The sequence below is a fragment of the Diplotaxodon limnothrissa genome, linkage group LG16, assembly GCF_057381915.1.
Source record: "Diplotaxodon limnothrissa isolate DT_005_m linkage group LG16, D_limnothrissa_male_GT1.1, whole genome shotgun sequence".
NCBI classification, from domain to species: domain Eukaryota; kingdom Metazoa; phylum Chordata; class Actinopteri; order Cichliformes; family Cichlidae; genus Diplotaxodon; species Diplotaxodon limnothrissa.
Genome location: NC_140611.1, coordinates 38,597,427 through 38,610,596, shown reverse-complemented (window position 1 = coordinate 38,610,596; position 13,170 = coordinate 38,597,427). Strand labels below are relative to the sequence as shown.

The 13,170-nt window shown below is 42.2% G+C and overlaps 1 protein-coding gene across 1 annotated transcript; it reads right to left on the bottom strand.

The window, feature by feature from the left end:
- Positions 1-4,153: 4,153 nt before the first annotated feature.
- LOC146616661 (melanoregulin) lies at positions 4,154-10,033 on the bottom strand. Its single transcript, XM_085375067.1, has 5 exons — positions 9,960-10,033; positions 9,600-9,849; positions 7,093-7,183; positions 6,841-7,007; positions 4,154-4,231 (listed from the first exon to the last, which is right to left on the bottom strand). Exons 1-5 carry the CDS (start codon positions 10,031-10,033, stop codon positions 4,154-4,156), a joined length of 660 nt encoding a protein of 219 aa, XP_085231193.1.
- Positions 10,034-13,170: the final 3,137 nt, after the last annotated feature.

The window sequence follows — 13,170 nt, the reverse complement described above, 5'->3', positions numbered from 1 at the left end:
AAATTTCATGCAAAGTGCATGAATTTTGAACAGGTAAATGACAAAATTACATGCAAAATGATGCATTTTGTAAATATGACTTACAGAGCCTCTCATCACAGCTTAAACCAAAGACTTTTATACTGAAGACAAGACGTATGAGCACAAAACTAAAAGCCAGCGCCTGATAAAAATCTGCTGCTGTTAGCTGGGTCTGCTTACCTCACACTCCATGCTGGCAGTGGGCTCTCTTTTTAAACTACTGTGAGCAGTTGTCGTGTCTCTTCGTGTTTATTCTTGTGCACATCTCTGCTACATGTTGGCTTATTCGTATGAACTCTCTGTTGTAACTTTGTTTTTGGCTGTTTTGCGTTCTTTTTGTTGTCTTTTGTAGCTGTCTGTTCCGCCCTCATCGGTTTCACCTGCACCCAATCAGCTCGTCCGTCGTCCTGTTTACCCTCCAGCTCTCTGTGTGTCCCTCATATTTACCTTCCTGGATTCCCGTTTCATTTGTACCAGATTTTTGTTCTTTCCAGGACTTTTTGTAAGTTTTGTTTTTTTAATCAGCCTAGTATTAAAGCTTACTGTGGCTGCATGTGGGTCCTCACTTTATTATCTCATAACAAATGCAGCTACTGAAAGACATGAAACGCACCATCTGTCGCTCTGCTTCACCTAACAGGTACCGACCTTTGTGTTGGTTTATCTTTAATAAATGGGAACAGTAAGGGGAAAATGCACAGACAGAAGACAAAAAGAGAAACACAATGGTGTTTTTCTCTTATTTGCTTTTGCGGTAATTTAACAGTTTAGTAGTTGCTGCAGGAAGGAGAAGAAAAAAGAGAAAAAATCTGTTAATAAGATTCAAAAACTGGGACAAAGGAATCAGGGCATGCCGGTCAGACGGTTCAGGCGTGACTTTGCGATGAATACCCCGAGAAACCAAACCGTTTAACATTACGCATCTGTGTTTGTGCGTCTGGGGACAACAATCCACTTCAGCATCTCGTAAAATGACCATCAGCTGGAGTCACTGTCTGAATGACCGCTGTGTCTGTGATCGTGACTGACCACAGCGAGCTGTTCGCTGACTGGCCTTTGGTTGCTTTTGTCTCACTCACACACACACACACACCCAGCAGATGAGAAGTGTGTTTTCCAAAGGTTATATAGTGAGCTTTTAACCCTGTAATCAGAACACGTCTTTTTGTCTAAATATTCTAGTCTGACATCATACAAAAGCACCCTCTCAATCAATGACTCTCTCTCTTCTGTCATATTTCAGTCCAATAAATACAAACTGATCACTCTGTGTGTGTGTGTGTGTGTGTGTGTGTGTGTGTGTGTGTGTGTGTGGAGAATGATGCAAGCAGTACTCGATGTAAAAATTGCACACACACAGACACACAGCGGTTTAATGAGAAAAAGGTGCAAGCAGCACAATGGCGTTCAATGCTGCCAGACCACTGGTCCGTATCTCATACTCTCCCCTCCCCCAGCGTCTCCCCTCTTTTAGTTCCACATCTGTTTCCCAAACTTTGGAAGGGGCCTTGAAGAGCACAATATCTGGGTCAGAGTAAACTGCTTCTTTGTGCATATGCATGTGTGCAAGTGTGCAATAAGGAGTGCACCACACACAAAACGTTGTCACACACCCTTTGAACCTGAACATGTGGAGAGTCTCAGGTGTGTGTGTGTGTGTGTGTGTGTGTGCAGGTTAACAGTTATTCTAAAATGGCTTGGATAAAAAGCAAAGATGTCATCGGCATCCTGTACAAATCTTAGAGAAAGGGGGGTTAAAAGCGGGAAGAAAGTTTAATTTCCGGTAGACAGCCTGCATAACTCACTGTGTGCATAGTTTTCCATTTTTCTCCATTTTATTCTTATAGAAGAATAAAGAATAAGTGTTTCGAGCACTTCTCCTTTGAACTGAAAGCTAAATCCAGATTTGGGACGTCTTAAATTTAACCTGATAACTTAATCCTCATTCTCCACGATCACAGTTTGAGCAGCAAATCATGAGGATTCATCCTTTTCTCACTTCTGTGAAGCGATAACTTTAAGGAGTGAGCAGAGTCTCAGTGTGGGATGGTCAGCACTGTCACGTCACATCAACACGGTTTCCAGTTCAGACCTCCTGGTTGGTCTGACAGCAGTTTGTAGGTCTGAAGCCATGTTTATTAGGTTAACTGGTGATTGTGGCGATTATGGTTAAAGTGTGTGTGTCTCTTCCACAATGTGTATATATGCTGCCACCTTATGGACAAAACTACTATTACAGTAAAAAAAAAGATTGAACCCGTAATGAGTGAATATATTTTAATGGTCACAACGTGGACAGGAAACAACCCAATATGACAGAAAATAAACAGTTTACTCCTACAAGTGTTAACAAACGAGTGTTAAAGAGGATTTTTAAATACATTTAAATGGTTTATGTGTAAAATACTGTACATATAGAGATAAATAATATAGTTTCAAAGGTTATTTTAGTTTTTACTGAATAATTTTTATTATCTTTGAAAAATATGGATTTAGTTAAAAATGATGTGACGATGTAGACATAAAAAATAAATATTAAAAATAGTATTTACTAGAGATGGACCGATCCGATATTACGTATCGGTATCGGTCCGATACTGACCTAAATGACTGGATCGGATATCGGAGAAAAATAAAAAATGTAATCCGATCCATTAAATATCACGAAAGCACCTCACAAAACTTGCAACACGCCGTAACTCACCTCAGAACGTTAGCACGTCGGAGCAGTATGCATCACGTGATAGAGCGGCTGTGGCATGCGGGACCTGTCGGTGGTCTGGATAGCATTTGGAGCTTCGCTAGCAACCCGGCATTTCATCTCCGACAAAGTTATCCCCGAGAGAAGTAAAGCAAGTGTGTAAGTCCATCTCTGAATGTTTGTAAAGCATTCCTGCGTTTAAGCTTAACGAGCGACTGCCTCTCGCTCTCCTGCTGCTACTTCAATCGTGAAACTGCTTAAATGATCAGCTGATCGGCTTTTCTGTCGCGAGTCCGTCTTTGTGTTTGGCCCACTTTGCACCAGAAAGAGGAAACCAGCGGCTGAACAACAGCAGCACGTTTAAGCTTGATAAGCTGTTGTTAGAATGTATTTAATATTACTTTCTACTCGAGGATCTTTTTCTACGTAGCTGACGCTGGTAACTGTGCAGGGGCGGATCTAGCAAAGTTTAGCCAGGGGGGCCGATAGGGCATTAACTGGGAAAAGGGGGCACAAAGACATACTTTTCTTTCTTATTCTCATTTAAAATGTCGAGCTTTTAATAAATAATTATCTGACACACAAAGTTTTAATTTGATGTAAAATGAATAGAAGTCAATTACTGTATATAGTGACTATTAAGTCTAATATATATACCCTAGTAAGCTATAGTACTTTTTCCTTTGGGAAGGTACCATCTGTGCAGTCTGCAATTTTGTTGAAGAAAGATGTTGAATCTATTTAATATTTCTTGAAAAATAATTGATTTCTGTGCATTTTTTTTCACACTGCATCAAATTAAGGTTGATTACGTCGATTAAGCATCATGAGGTGGCGCGTGAGGGGTGGTTCCCTATTTTTTATTTATTTATTTTTGTTGTTGCTGGGAGTTGGAACCCTATTAGTTAGGTTGCTTAATATTTACGCTAAGTACTCTTTAAAATACCAGAATAGGGAGGATGGTGTAGGTCTAAGTTTATTAGATTGATCAGTATTGCTGAACTATGAAATATTTTTTTTGTATACAGGTATAACAGAATAGCTTTAGTGTAGTTGTTGTTTTAAACTTGAGTATGAACTTGAAGACTTGCAAAATGCAGCAAGATATTTTAAAAAACAGTTTTGTTGATTAAAAAACACTATATCGGATTCATATCGGTATCGGCAGATATCCAAATTTATGATATCGGTATCGGTATCGGACATAAAAAAAGTGGTATCGTGCCATCTCTAGTATTTACTTTTGTATTTTACAAATTGTATAAGCCAAACAACACAAGCACAAGTTAACAGACTGAGCTGGGACAAAAAGGGGTTTTCGGTTAGAATTAAACTTCAGGATTTAAATTAAAACGGAAATGTGGTCAAATGTGTTAAAACAGCATGAGTCCACTTTCTTTAAAGGACTCCTTCGGTCTTTGGCACATTTTCTCAGCCTTCTTTCTTGGGATATTTTTCCTTGGCCAGTCTGACAAAGTCCTCAGCGCTGTCCAGCAACACCAGGCGGTCCTGAGAGAAACATCAAGAAACACAAAAGTAGTTAAAGACTGTTTAGTAGACAGATGTAGTTGGAGGAAGAGGCACAACAACAAAACAGTAGAGATATGAGAGAAGAGGTGAAAGAAGAGTGAAGAACGGGGAGGGTAGAAAGTGAGAGGAACTGTAGTTTATAAACAGGAGCTTCTTTGTAAGAATCTCTGAACATAACAGCAAAAATGCAGCCTAACAAGATTAACCTTATCAAGACAACATTCTACTGTGAAGCATCCTTTCTTTCTATTCTTGATCAAGGAGTTAAAAGCAGACGGTTTGAGTATCTAAGAGCGAGAGTGGAATTGTCATGGTGGGCTGTGTGGCAGGCAGGCAAGCAGGAAAAGGACCCGAAATGCAGGACTCTGGGAGACAGGACTTGAACTCAAAACACAGCTTTAATGCTAGAAAAACATCCCATAAAAATAACTCTAACAGAAACAAAACAAAGTAGGAACACGACAATCACACAGCTTGGAGAGAGCACAACACGACAAAGTGCACAGGAAAACACAGGGCTTATATACACAGGGGAGTAATCAGGGAATGGGCAACAGAAGGGAGACACAGCTGAGAGAAATTAGGCTAACGAGACAGGTTCTGTTCATAATTTTTATGGACAGGATTTCTAGGCGCAGCCAAGTGGCGGAGGGCTTTCGCTTTGGTGGCCTCAGAATCTCATCTCTGATTTTTGCAGATGATGTGGTTCTGTTGGCTTCATCGGGTGAAGGCCTCCAGCTCGCACTGGAACGGTTCGCAGCCGAGTGTGAAGCAGCGGGAATGAGGATCAGCACCTCCAAATCTGAGGCCATGGTTCTCAGCCGGAAAAGGGTGGAGTGCCCACTCCGGGTCGGGGATGAGTTCCTGCCACAAGTGGAGGAGTTCAAGTATCTCGGGGTCTTGTTCGCGAGTGATGGGAGAAGGGAGCCGGAGATCGACAGACGGATTGGGGCTGCAGCTGCAGTAATGCGGACGCTGCACCGGTCCGTCGTGGTGAAGAGGGAGCTGAGTGTAAAAGCGAAGCTCTCAATTTACCGGTCGATCTACGTCCCTACCCTCACCTATGGCCACGAGCTGTGGGTAGTGACCGAAAGAACGAGATCGCGGATACAAGCGGCAGAAATGAGCTTCCTCCGAAGGGTGGCTGGCCTCTCCCTTAGAGATAGGGTGAGAAGTTCGGCCATCCGGGAGGGGCTCAGAGTAGAGCAGCTGCTGCTCCACATCGAAAGGAGCCAGCTGAGGTGGTTCGGGCATCTGACAAGGATGCCTCCTGGGCGCCTCCTGGGTGAGGTGTTCCAGGCATGTCCCACCGGGAGGAGGCCCCGGGGCAGACCCAGGACACGCTGGAGAGATTATATCTCTCGGCTGGCCTGGGAACGCCTTGGTATTCCCCCGGATAAGCTGGAGGAGGTGGCTGGGGAGAGGGAGGTCTGGGCCTCTTTGCTTAGGCTGCTGCCCCCGCGACCCGGCCCCGGACAAAGCGGATGAAGATGGATGGATGGATGGATGGAGGCAGGGGGGAAGTAAAACTGAACACACTGACATGAGACATGAACTTTCAAAGTAAAACAGGAAACCAGAAACAATTCACAAAAACACAAACTTGACACTGAGTGGTGGACAGAAAGAATATAACACATAAAACAGAGAAGAAGAATAACCCTTATTACAAAATCAAACCAGCACAACTTAAAAACCCGAACAAATCATAGTTAAGAAAAACACCAAAACAGAAACAGGAAAAGCTGGGTCGAAAATGACCCAGAACCGTGACAGGAATAAAGCAAAAGTTCATTTCCCAGCTGCCAACCCACACTTGGCTTTGAAAAAGCAATAAAAGGGCCTTAAAATCAGTTCTGCATTTGACAGGAAGCCAGTGAAATGTTTACTGCAGCAGCTGCAAACAACGCAGTGTGAACTGAGCAATATTCTGGAGTTGAGAAAAGTGATGGACTTCAATTTAACAATGTTCAGAAAAAAGCTGAAAAAAGTAGCAGAATTGAATCTTGAATCAGTGTCACTCCACGATTCCCTAAATGAGCATCAAGGTTGGATGATACTGATCTTAAATGGCTACATTATGGTTCTCAGAGGACCAGACAGGATCCTCTGTCTTATAATCCTGCAACTGAAGAAAGAGGATGGACCCATTACCAGCAGTCACTGAAATTCAAAAGCAGATATATTTATATTTAGAGAAGTGTGGAGATGTGTACAGCAAATAGGGTCTCGAGGGGGTTTATACCAGTAAATGAAAACAGGCCCTAAATGGAGCCTTGAGGTACTCCACGGGTGAAGAAGACAAGCTAACTAGGTCTAAATTCCAGCCATATGAAACTTACAGAAGAGCAAACTCTGTGTTATGACAATCAATGAAGCCTGAAAATCCATACACCCATTTTCTGGGTACGCCGTGAACAGGTTTACAGTCCATTTTTACACGAATGGGAGCTTAGATCCATTCACCAGACTTTTTGTTTTTAAAACAGGTAAAAGATACTGCAGTGTCCAATATTTCCTTTGAAAAAGTAGGAATAATGTCCAGGGACCCGTGGTTGACAATGTTATGGATGCGTGTTTGCGTGTACCATGATACAGAGGTATAGGTTCTGGTGTCCTGTTCCAGGAGGGAACAGAGAGGTGTGGTCCAGCAGCTGCGTCAACAGTTCAGTCGCTTTGTTAAGATGTTCTTCATCTCGACTGAATCGGCGCTGTTTGTTCACACACAGCAAGGCGTCCACCTCACACTGGTAACCTGCAGGGATCCAAAGAGATGAGCAGCGGGAAGAACGGGGAATTACACAGGCAGCAGAAAAGAGCGGAAACAACCGAGAACTCACCGAGCTGAAGCAGGATTTTCTTCCACCGAGCTCTGACCTCTCGTTTGGCATAGCGCAAGGTGTGTATGTCATAATTCAACTTCTCCCATTCCTGTAGACAAACACAAACACTTCCTAATTAAAATATACTAATGATGATGCAACTTACAACTGAGGGAAATTATATTTCTGCAGTGTATTCAATTTAAAAAAGCACAAATGTCAGCCTCATGAATCAGCAGAAAGTTATTTACCAATCCACCCACACCTTCCACTTAAGAGCCGTCAGTTGTCCTCAGGCTTTATGAATCGCACATGTACGAATAACAAAATGAATGATGGCTGAATCCTGTTTAGTATTTTCATGACCACAGAGCCATTTTTACTTTTTGTTTCGTCAGACGTTTACTTATTATTCTTTAGTGACCCAATGTCCTCGTTGAAAGGTATATTTTATTTTATGGGTTTAATATTTAGCAGTTTGCTTTTTGGACGTGTTATTAGGAGCTTCTTGTGTTAAAGGGTTGTCTGTGTAAATTTAAAATCGTGTGTGATTTTTAACCTGCAGGTAAGTGTGTTTAATGTTGGAGTTGCTATCAGAGGACTGGAAACTGTAGAATCATTGTGGTATTTAGTTTGCTTCAAACACACCAGCCCACCTAGTTTGATCAAAACGGGGGTCCCAGGTTTTGGACACAGTATAGAGTGGTGGGGTGCTACACCCTCACAGTTCATTCATCTCTTGTTCCTGTTTTACTTTGGAGGTTAGTTATGTCTTATTTCAATCCCCCCTCTGTCTCTTTGTCTTGATTGTCTTCACCTGTTCCTCATTATCTAGTGTGCCGATCCCAAATTTGTAGATTGGGCGGGACTATTTATACACATGTGTATAAATAGTCCCGCCTTCTTGTTGCAACATCGTCTGTGCTCTCAGTGTAAGTTTCTGCCTTATGGGACTTTTGCTGCTGTATGTTGGATTACGTGGTTTTTTTCTTTGTGATAAGCAGTAGGTGACTGAGTTAAAGAAATAAAAAGGGTTTAGCTATTAAAGTTGACTTTTATTAACTCTGTCTCCCATGTTTTGCACTTTGGCTCCTCACACGATCCACACAGCCACTGTGTTTGTCTGGGAGTTAAAATATTGTTAAAAGTCCACTCTTAAAAATTGAAAGTTGTCTTTAAATTATACAGAAAAAACAGATTTTAACTGTAAAGTATAAAAAACACAAAGTTGACAGAGTGGTATGTCCTACTTCATCTTCTAGATAACCCCCCACCCCTTCGGCCCCCACCACTGTGAGGGCTCTTTAATGTTTCAGGCCTGCTGAGTTTTTTGTTTTTGTCCTAATATTAAAAGCAGTCCCGCAGCATGCTGAGAATTGTGCAGTGAATATTCTCTTTGACCGGCCTGCCAAGCTAATGACCTACATCTCCATCAAGGAGTTCATTTATTTACACAATGTGCCCACTGTGTCCTGCAGCCTGACGTGTGCACTAAACTCAAATGCTCACTGAGCTGCGGTCCTGAAATTCTGAGAAAACAGCCTCTGTCCTGATGTGTTCCCTCTGCGCAGAAATGAAGCACGAGAAAAGTTGAGAAAAAACAAACCAATAAACTTTTTGCTTGCTAATGTCACCAAAAAACCCTGAAAAAATAAGGATTCAAAACCAAAAGTCGAGACGTGCTGGGGTTTGTACATCCACCACCTCCAAACACAAGCACACTGACAATGATGGAGTCTAACTAACGAATAAACAGCAGTGATAGGCGCTGGGTGACTGAGTAAGTAAGGAGCACGTGGTCTGTGTGTCGTTTGTGCGTTTGTGTGTCGGTGCTCAATCACTAATTGACCCGTGGTCACATTTGCTGAATAGCTGTTTTTAGACAGCTGCATTCTTTCTCATTTTCTGAGTGAGAGCAACAGATTTTCCTCTGGCCTCGCACTAATCTAATCTAACCAAGGCTTTTATGCATATTCATAATTATTATGGCTTGTTTGTCACTGAAACACTATCTGTGGCACTATTTCATATTATTTATTGACATAAATCAGGCTTCTATGAAAGTCACCTGTGTGTCTGCCCTTTTTAGATTATTACATTAGAGATCCAGTGGAGAGCAGATGGGAATTTTCTGACAGCATCCAGTCACGAGGAACTCCAGTTTGGCCGGTAAATGTTGAGTTTTGTTTGTGTTTTTTGAAAGATTCCTTAAATTCTTAATTTAAGCTGCATTCACTGGAATTTAGACATACCTCGACGTCTTTTAAACTGCTGGAGAATACACACTAATATTAATAAAAAATACCCTATTATATAGTTTTAGTTTAATCAGCCAAATGCTTATAAGTTATATAAGTTTACAAGCTTAAGTGGCATGTCCTGTGAGCAGATTGACTCCTATATGTTACACACCCAGATGAGAACAGATTGTTTTATAAATATGTTTTTTCCCAGTTTTGCGATAAACGCTGCTGTTTCATTACGCTTATTTCAGCGTCTGTAGTGTACAGCATGTTTTCTGTCACCTCCGTAGCCTCGTCAGTCTGGTCTCTCATGCTGATGAAAGCCTGTAACTCTCGATCCAGTCCCTGACTGATGGGAGTGTTTTCGGCTCTGTCTGCGATGGCCCGCTGATCAGCGGTGCTCCTCTGGCTTTGCTGGTTTTTCCACTGACTCGTTTTTGAAGGTGGTGGTCCAAATATGTTCTTCTCTTCTGTCTCACTGTCACTAGACCCACTGGATAGCTGCTCAAGTGGCCTGGGAGTGCTGTGCATCCTAGAGAGAAAGAAATAAAACTAGGATACTATAAATGTGTACTTTGGTGTATTAAAATAAGAAGAGGAATAAAGGGTGACGAGTTGGGATTGTAACAGAGTTTTTCTAACCGCAAAATAGCATTCCTCTCTTCTTGGTTGTGTTTCAGATAGTGACAGCAGCAGATGGTAAACTTAGCTCCCATTGGCTCTTTCCAAAAGTTTTTTTAAAAAAAATAATGGATATTGATCCTTCACAATAAAATCCCAAAACAGCCTTTAGTCAAAGATTTCTTTAAAAATCCCCAAAAAACCAAAACAAAAAGGGCACAAACTCCAAGCACGAGCCGATCCTGTTACATGCTTCCTTCTGTCCGAGGCTGAATTCCCTCCCTCGGTCAATTACATTATCCACGTGAAAAAGAAACAGGGGAAAACAACAACACACACACACAGGATACTCCAGGGATGAATGGCACACTCAGTAAGTCCTGATGGTCCAGATTGCAGTGGCGAAGGCAGCAACACTTCAAAACTCACACTTCTTGAGTTTACTGCTCTGAAACTGGAAGTGTGGTTTTTGTTATACTTAAACATGTGTCTCATTACATGAAGCAGAAAGAGGCCTTTTATACCGATGCTTCCCTCTAATACTCGAGTCTTCTGTTTGAAAGTCCTGTGTGATCGTTCTGGAGCACAGCGCTGCAGTCTGGAAGATTAAAGCTGTCCCTGGGACATTAAAACACAGTCTGGAGTGAGCGTGATCCACAGTTAGGAGCAGTTTGTTTCTCACCACAGGAGTCATCACCTGAGACAATGTGATGACTAGTTTATGGATGATTTCAAAAGATTGCATAAGAAGTCAGATGTTACGTTTTCAGATAAATATTTAATGCACTTCTTTACAGTCTTTTTGAAGGAGACCTGTGGCTCAAGACGGATCAGCTGAAGGTCCAGAAGCTTCTCTCAGGTCTTGTGTCAGGCTTATTTTTCCTGTTTGTTGAGGACATGACTTTCAGATGTTCGTGTGTTGAAGATATTTTGGACAGATTAAGATAAAGATACTAAGATATCTGCTATGTGAAGACACAAGACTGGTCCATCCCTTCTTTTAATGCTTCAGTGAGTCATAAGTCAGAGTTAACAAACATCTGGGCAGGTACAAAAAAGAAGGAAATTATAGATTTTTCAAAATGAGAAGTTCCTGTCTTCCACAGTAGATGGCAGCATCACCCCATTTTACTCTTTCTCGCCCATGTGGGCCCCTCTCACTCAGACACGCTGGTTGTGTTTATTTTTATTATGAGCTGTCGATGAAGCTTGAGGATTCGTCATACAGCATCGTTACCTCCTCAGCCATGAAAACCTTGCTATCACATCTGTTTCTCTTCACTTCCACCATCAGGTTTGATTAGTCATCAAGAAGAAAGTGAAAAACATGTTTTGGCTGTGTTTGCTTTTGTGCATAGTTCCTGCACATTATCACAGCGACTAAATTATTTATTTTCTTCATAAATTTCTGGCACATTTACATGAAAATTTACATTTCAAACATCAAAGCGATCTAAGACTCTCTCTTGTGGGTTGCTGCAGTATTTAAAGTGGGCTATAGAAAATAGGACAATAATGGAATTATTTAGAAAACTGCAGACACGATGGAAAACATCTGCACGAGCCAGTGAGCGTGAGGATCTGAGGGGTTTATGTATTTCTTTCTTAAACAGTCCAAACGTTACTCAGTTCACGGCCTCTGGTGTTGGGAAGATCACGCTGCGCCTTGCCTGCTGTGACGTGGATACATACTCTCATTGAACTCCTTGTTTACATGGGATATGATTTCATACAGTGTGCTGTTTGCATGCTGTACTGCACCCACACTTCTAATTAGACTAGTGTGACATGTAAAAGTGATGAATGGTTCTCGCATTTGTCTTCTTCAAGTTGCTGTCTTATCCGGCGCGTTTGAGCAGCTCTCTGAAGACGGATATTTACCATCTGCCGTGGTTGCTGTTGTTATGTTGCTCGTAGTTCTGAACGAGTTTGCATTAAAAAGAAAAGTGTCCTGGGAGGAGCGTTTCAGCCTGGACGCGGATGACTTTGGAGAGGACACAAGTTTACATCTCTACACATTTACATCTCAGAGGCCGGAGTGTGCAGGAAGAACTCAGACACGTGTGGTTACACGGTTTATGAAATTTGGGCCAGTTTTGCTCTGATCAGAGTGTCTATGTGGAGCATGTGGAGCACTCCTCGTGTAGCTGAACCTTTTCTACCATGCAAACTCATTTTGGCATCGACTCGAAGAAGACTGAAGTGAAAAAAAAAATAAACGATTTGTTTATTGTAAAATTTACTCTCTCACATGTGTGCAGGTTACCGCTGGCGAGTTCAGGTATATGGATTTTCCCTCAAACATCGCCTCCCTCTCCTCTCGCTGTCTGAGATTTATATTTCCAGTGTGCATTCTCTCCTCCTACCTCACTGACTGCTGGACCACCAGCTTTCTTTCTTCCTTTTTTATACACACAGACACACACTGGGCCAATGGCAATGTGACATTGACATAGTGCAGTTGAATACCTTATGTGAGGGTGAGTGATGGACCCTGATGGCTGTTGCCTCAAGGTATGTGTGTCTGAGTGTGCGCACTGTATGTGAGCAGCAGTGGAAATAGCATTATATTCCAACTCGACACAACAGGTCAAACACCAGGGGACGCAGAGAATAATAAGTAGGAGCAATGACATATACACACACTCGTACGCAACCCTTCAGGGAACAAACTCCTCGCTGCTCCATCACTTACATTCATGAAAGAGGCGCTCACACATGACTTGGTGAGGAGAGTAGAGCTTCCTGACACACACACACACACACACACACACACACACACACACCCATGAACAGAAGAACTGGGCAGGGATTCAGAGACACAGATTGAAGGTGATTATAATTCACAGTGAAGTCTGGCTGCTTTAGTTATCTCCAGCTCATCCATCTAATGTGTGTGTGTGTGTGTGCATGTGTGGTTGAGCACTCATCAAGGTAGCAGGGGGAAAAACACCACCAGGAAACATATAAATCACAGAGATGGGGGGAGTGAGACAGTGAGGAAGAAGAAATCAAGACTAACTGAGAAGAACGAGGTGAAAGAAGAAACGGGAACAGAGAGGAGTGCGGGGAGTAAAGGAGACGATGAGAAGGAGAGTGCAAAAATAATAAGCTCTTCACCAAAAGTGATAGTAAGCAGCAGTAACTTACACTCACGAACAAATGTTACAGCTATCACAGCTCATGGAAATAACCCATGTCTTAGATTACCTACCTGTTTGAAAGTTGCGAT

Excerpts from the sequence above, each read along its gene's own strand:
- LOC146616661 (XM_085375067.1), bottom strand. The coding sequence starts at position 10,033 with ATGGGAGCTAAGTTTACCATCTGCTGCTGTCACTATCTGAAACACAAC. Across the intron at positions 7,184-9,599 it reads AGACTGACGAGGCTACGGAG|GAATGGGAGAAGTTGAATTA; the intron begins GTGACAGAAAAC and ends GTTTGTCTACAG. Across the intron at positions 4,232-6,840 it reads ACCTATACCTCTGTATCATG|GACCGCCTGGTGTTGCTGGA; the intron begins GTACACGCAAAC and ends TGTTTCTCTCAG.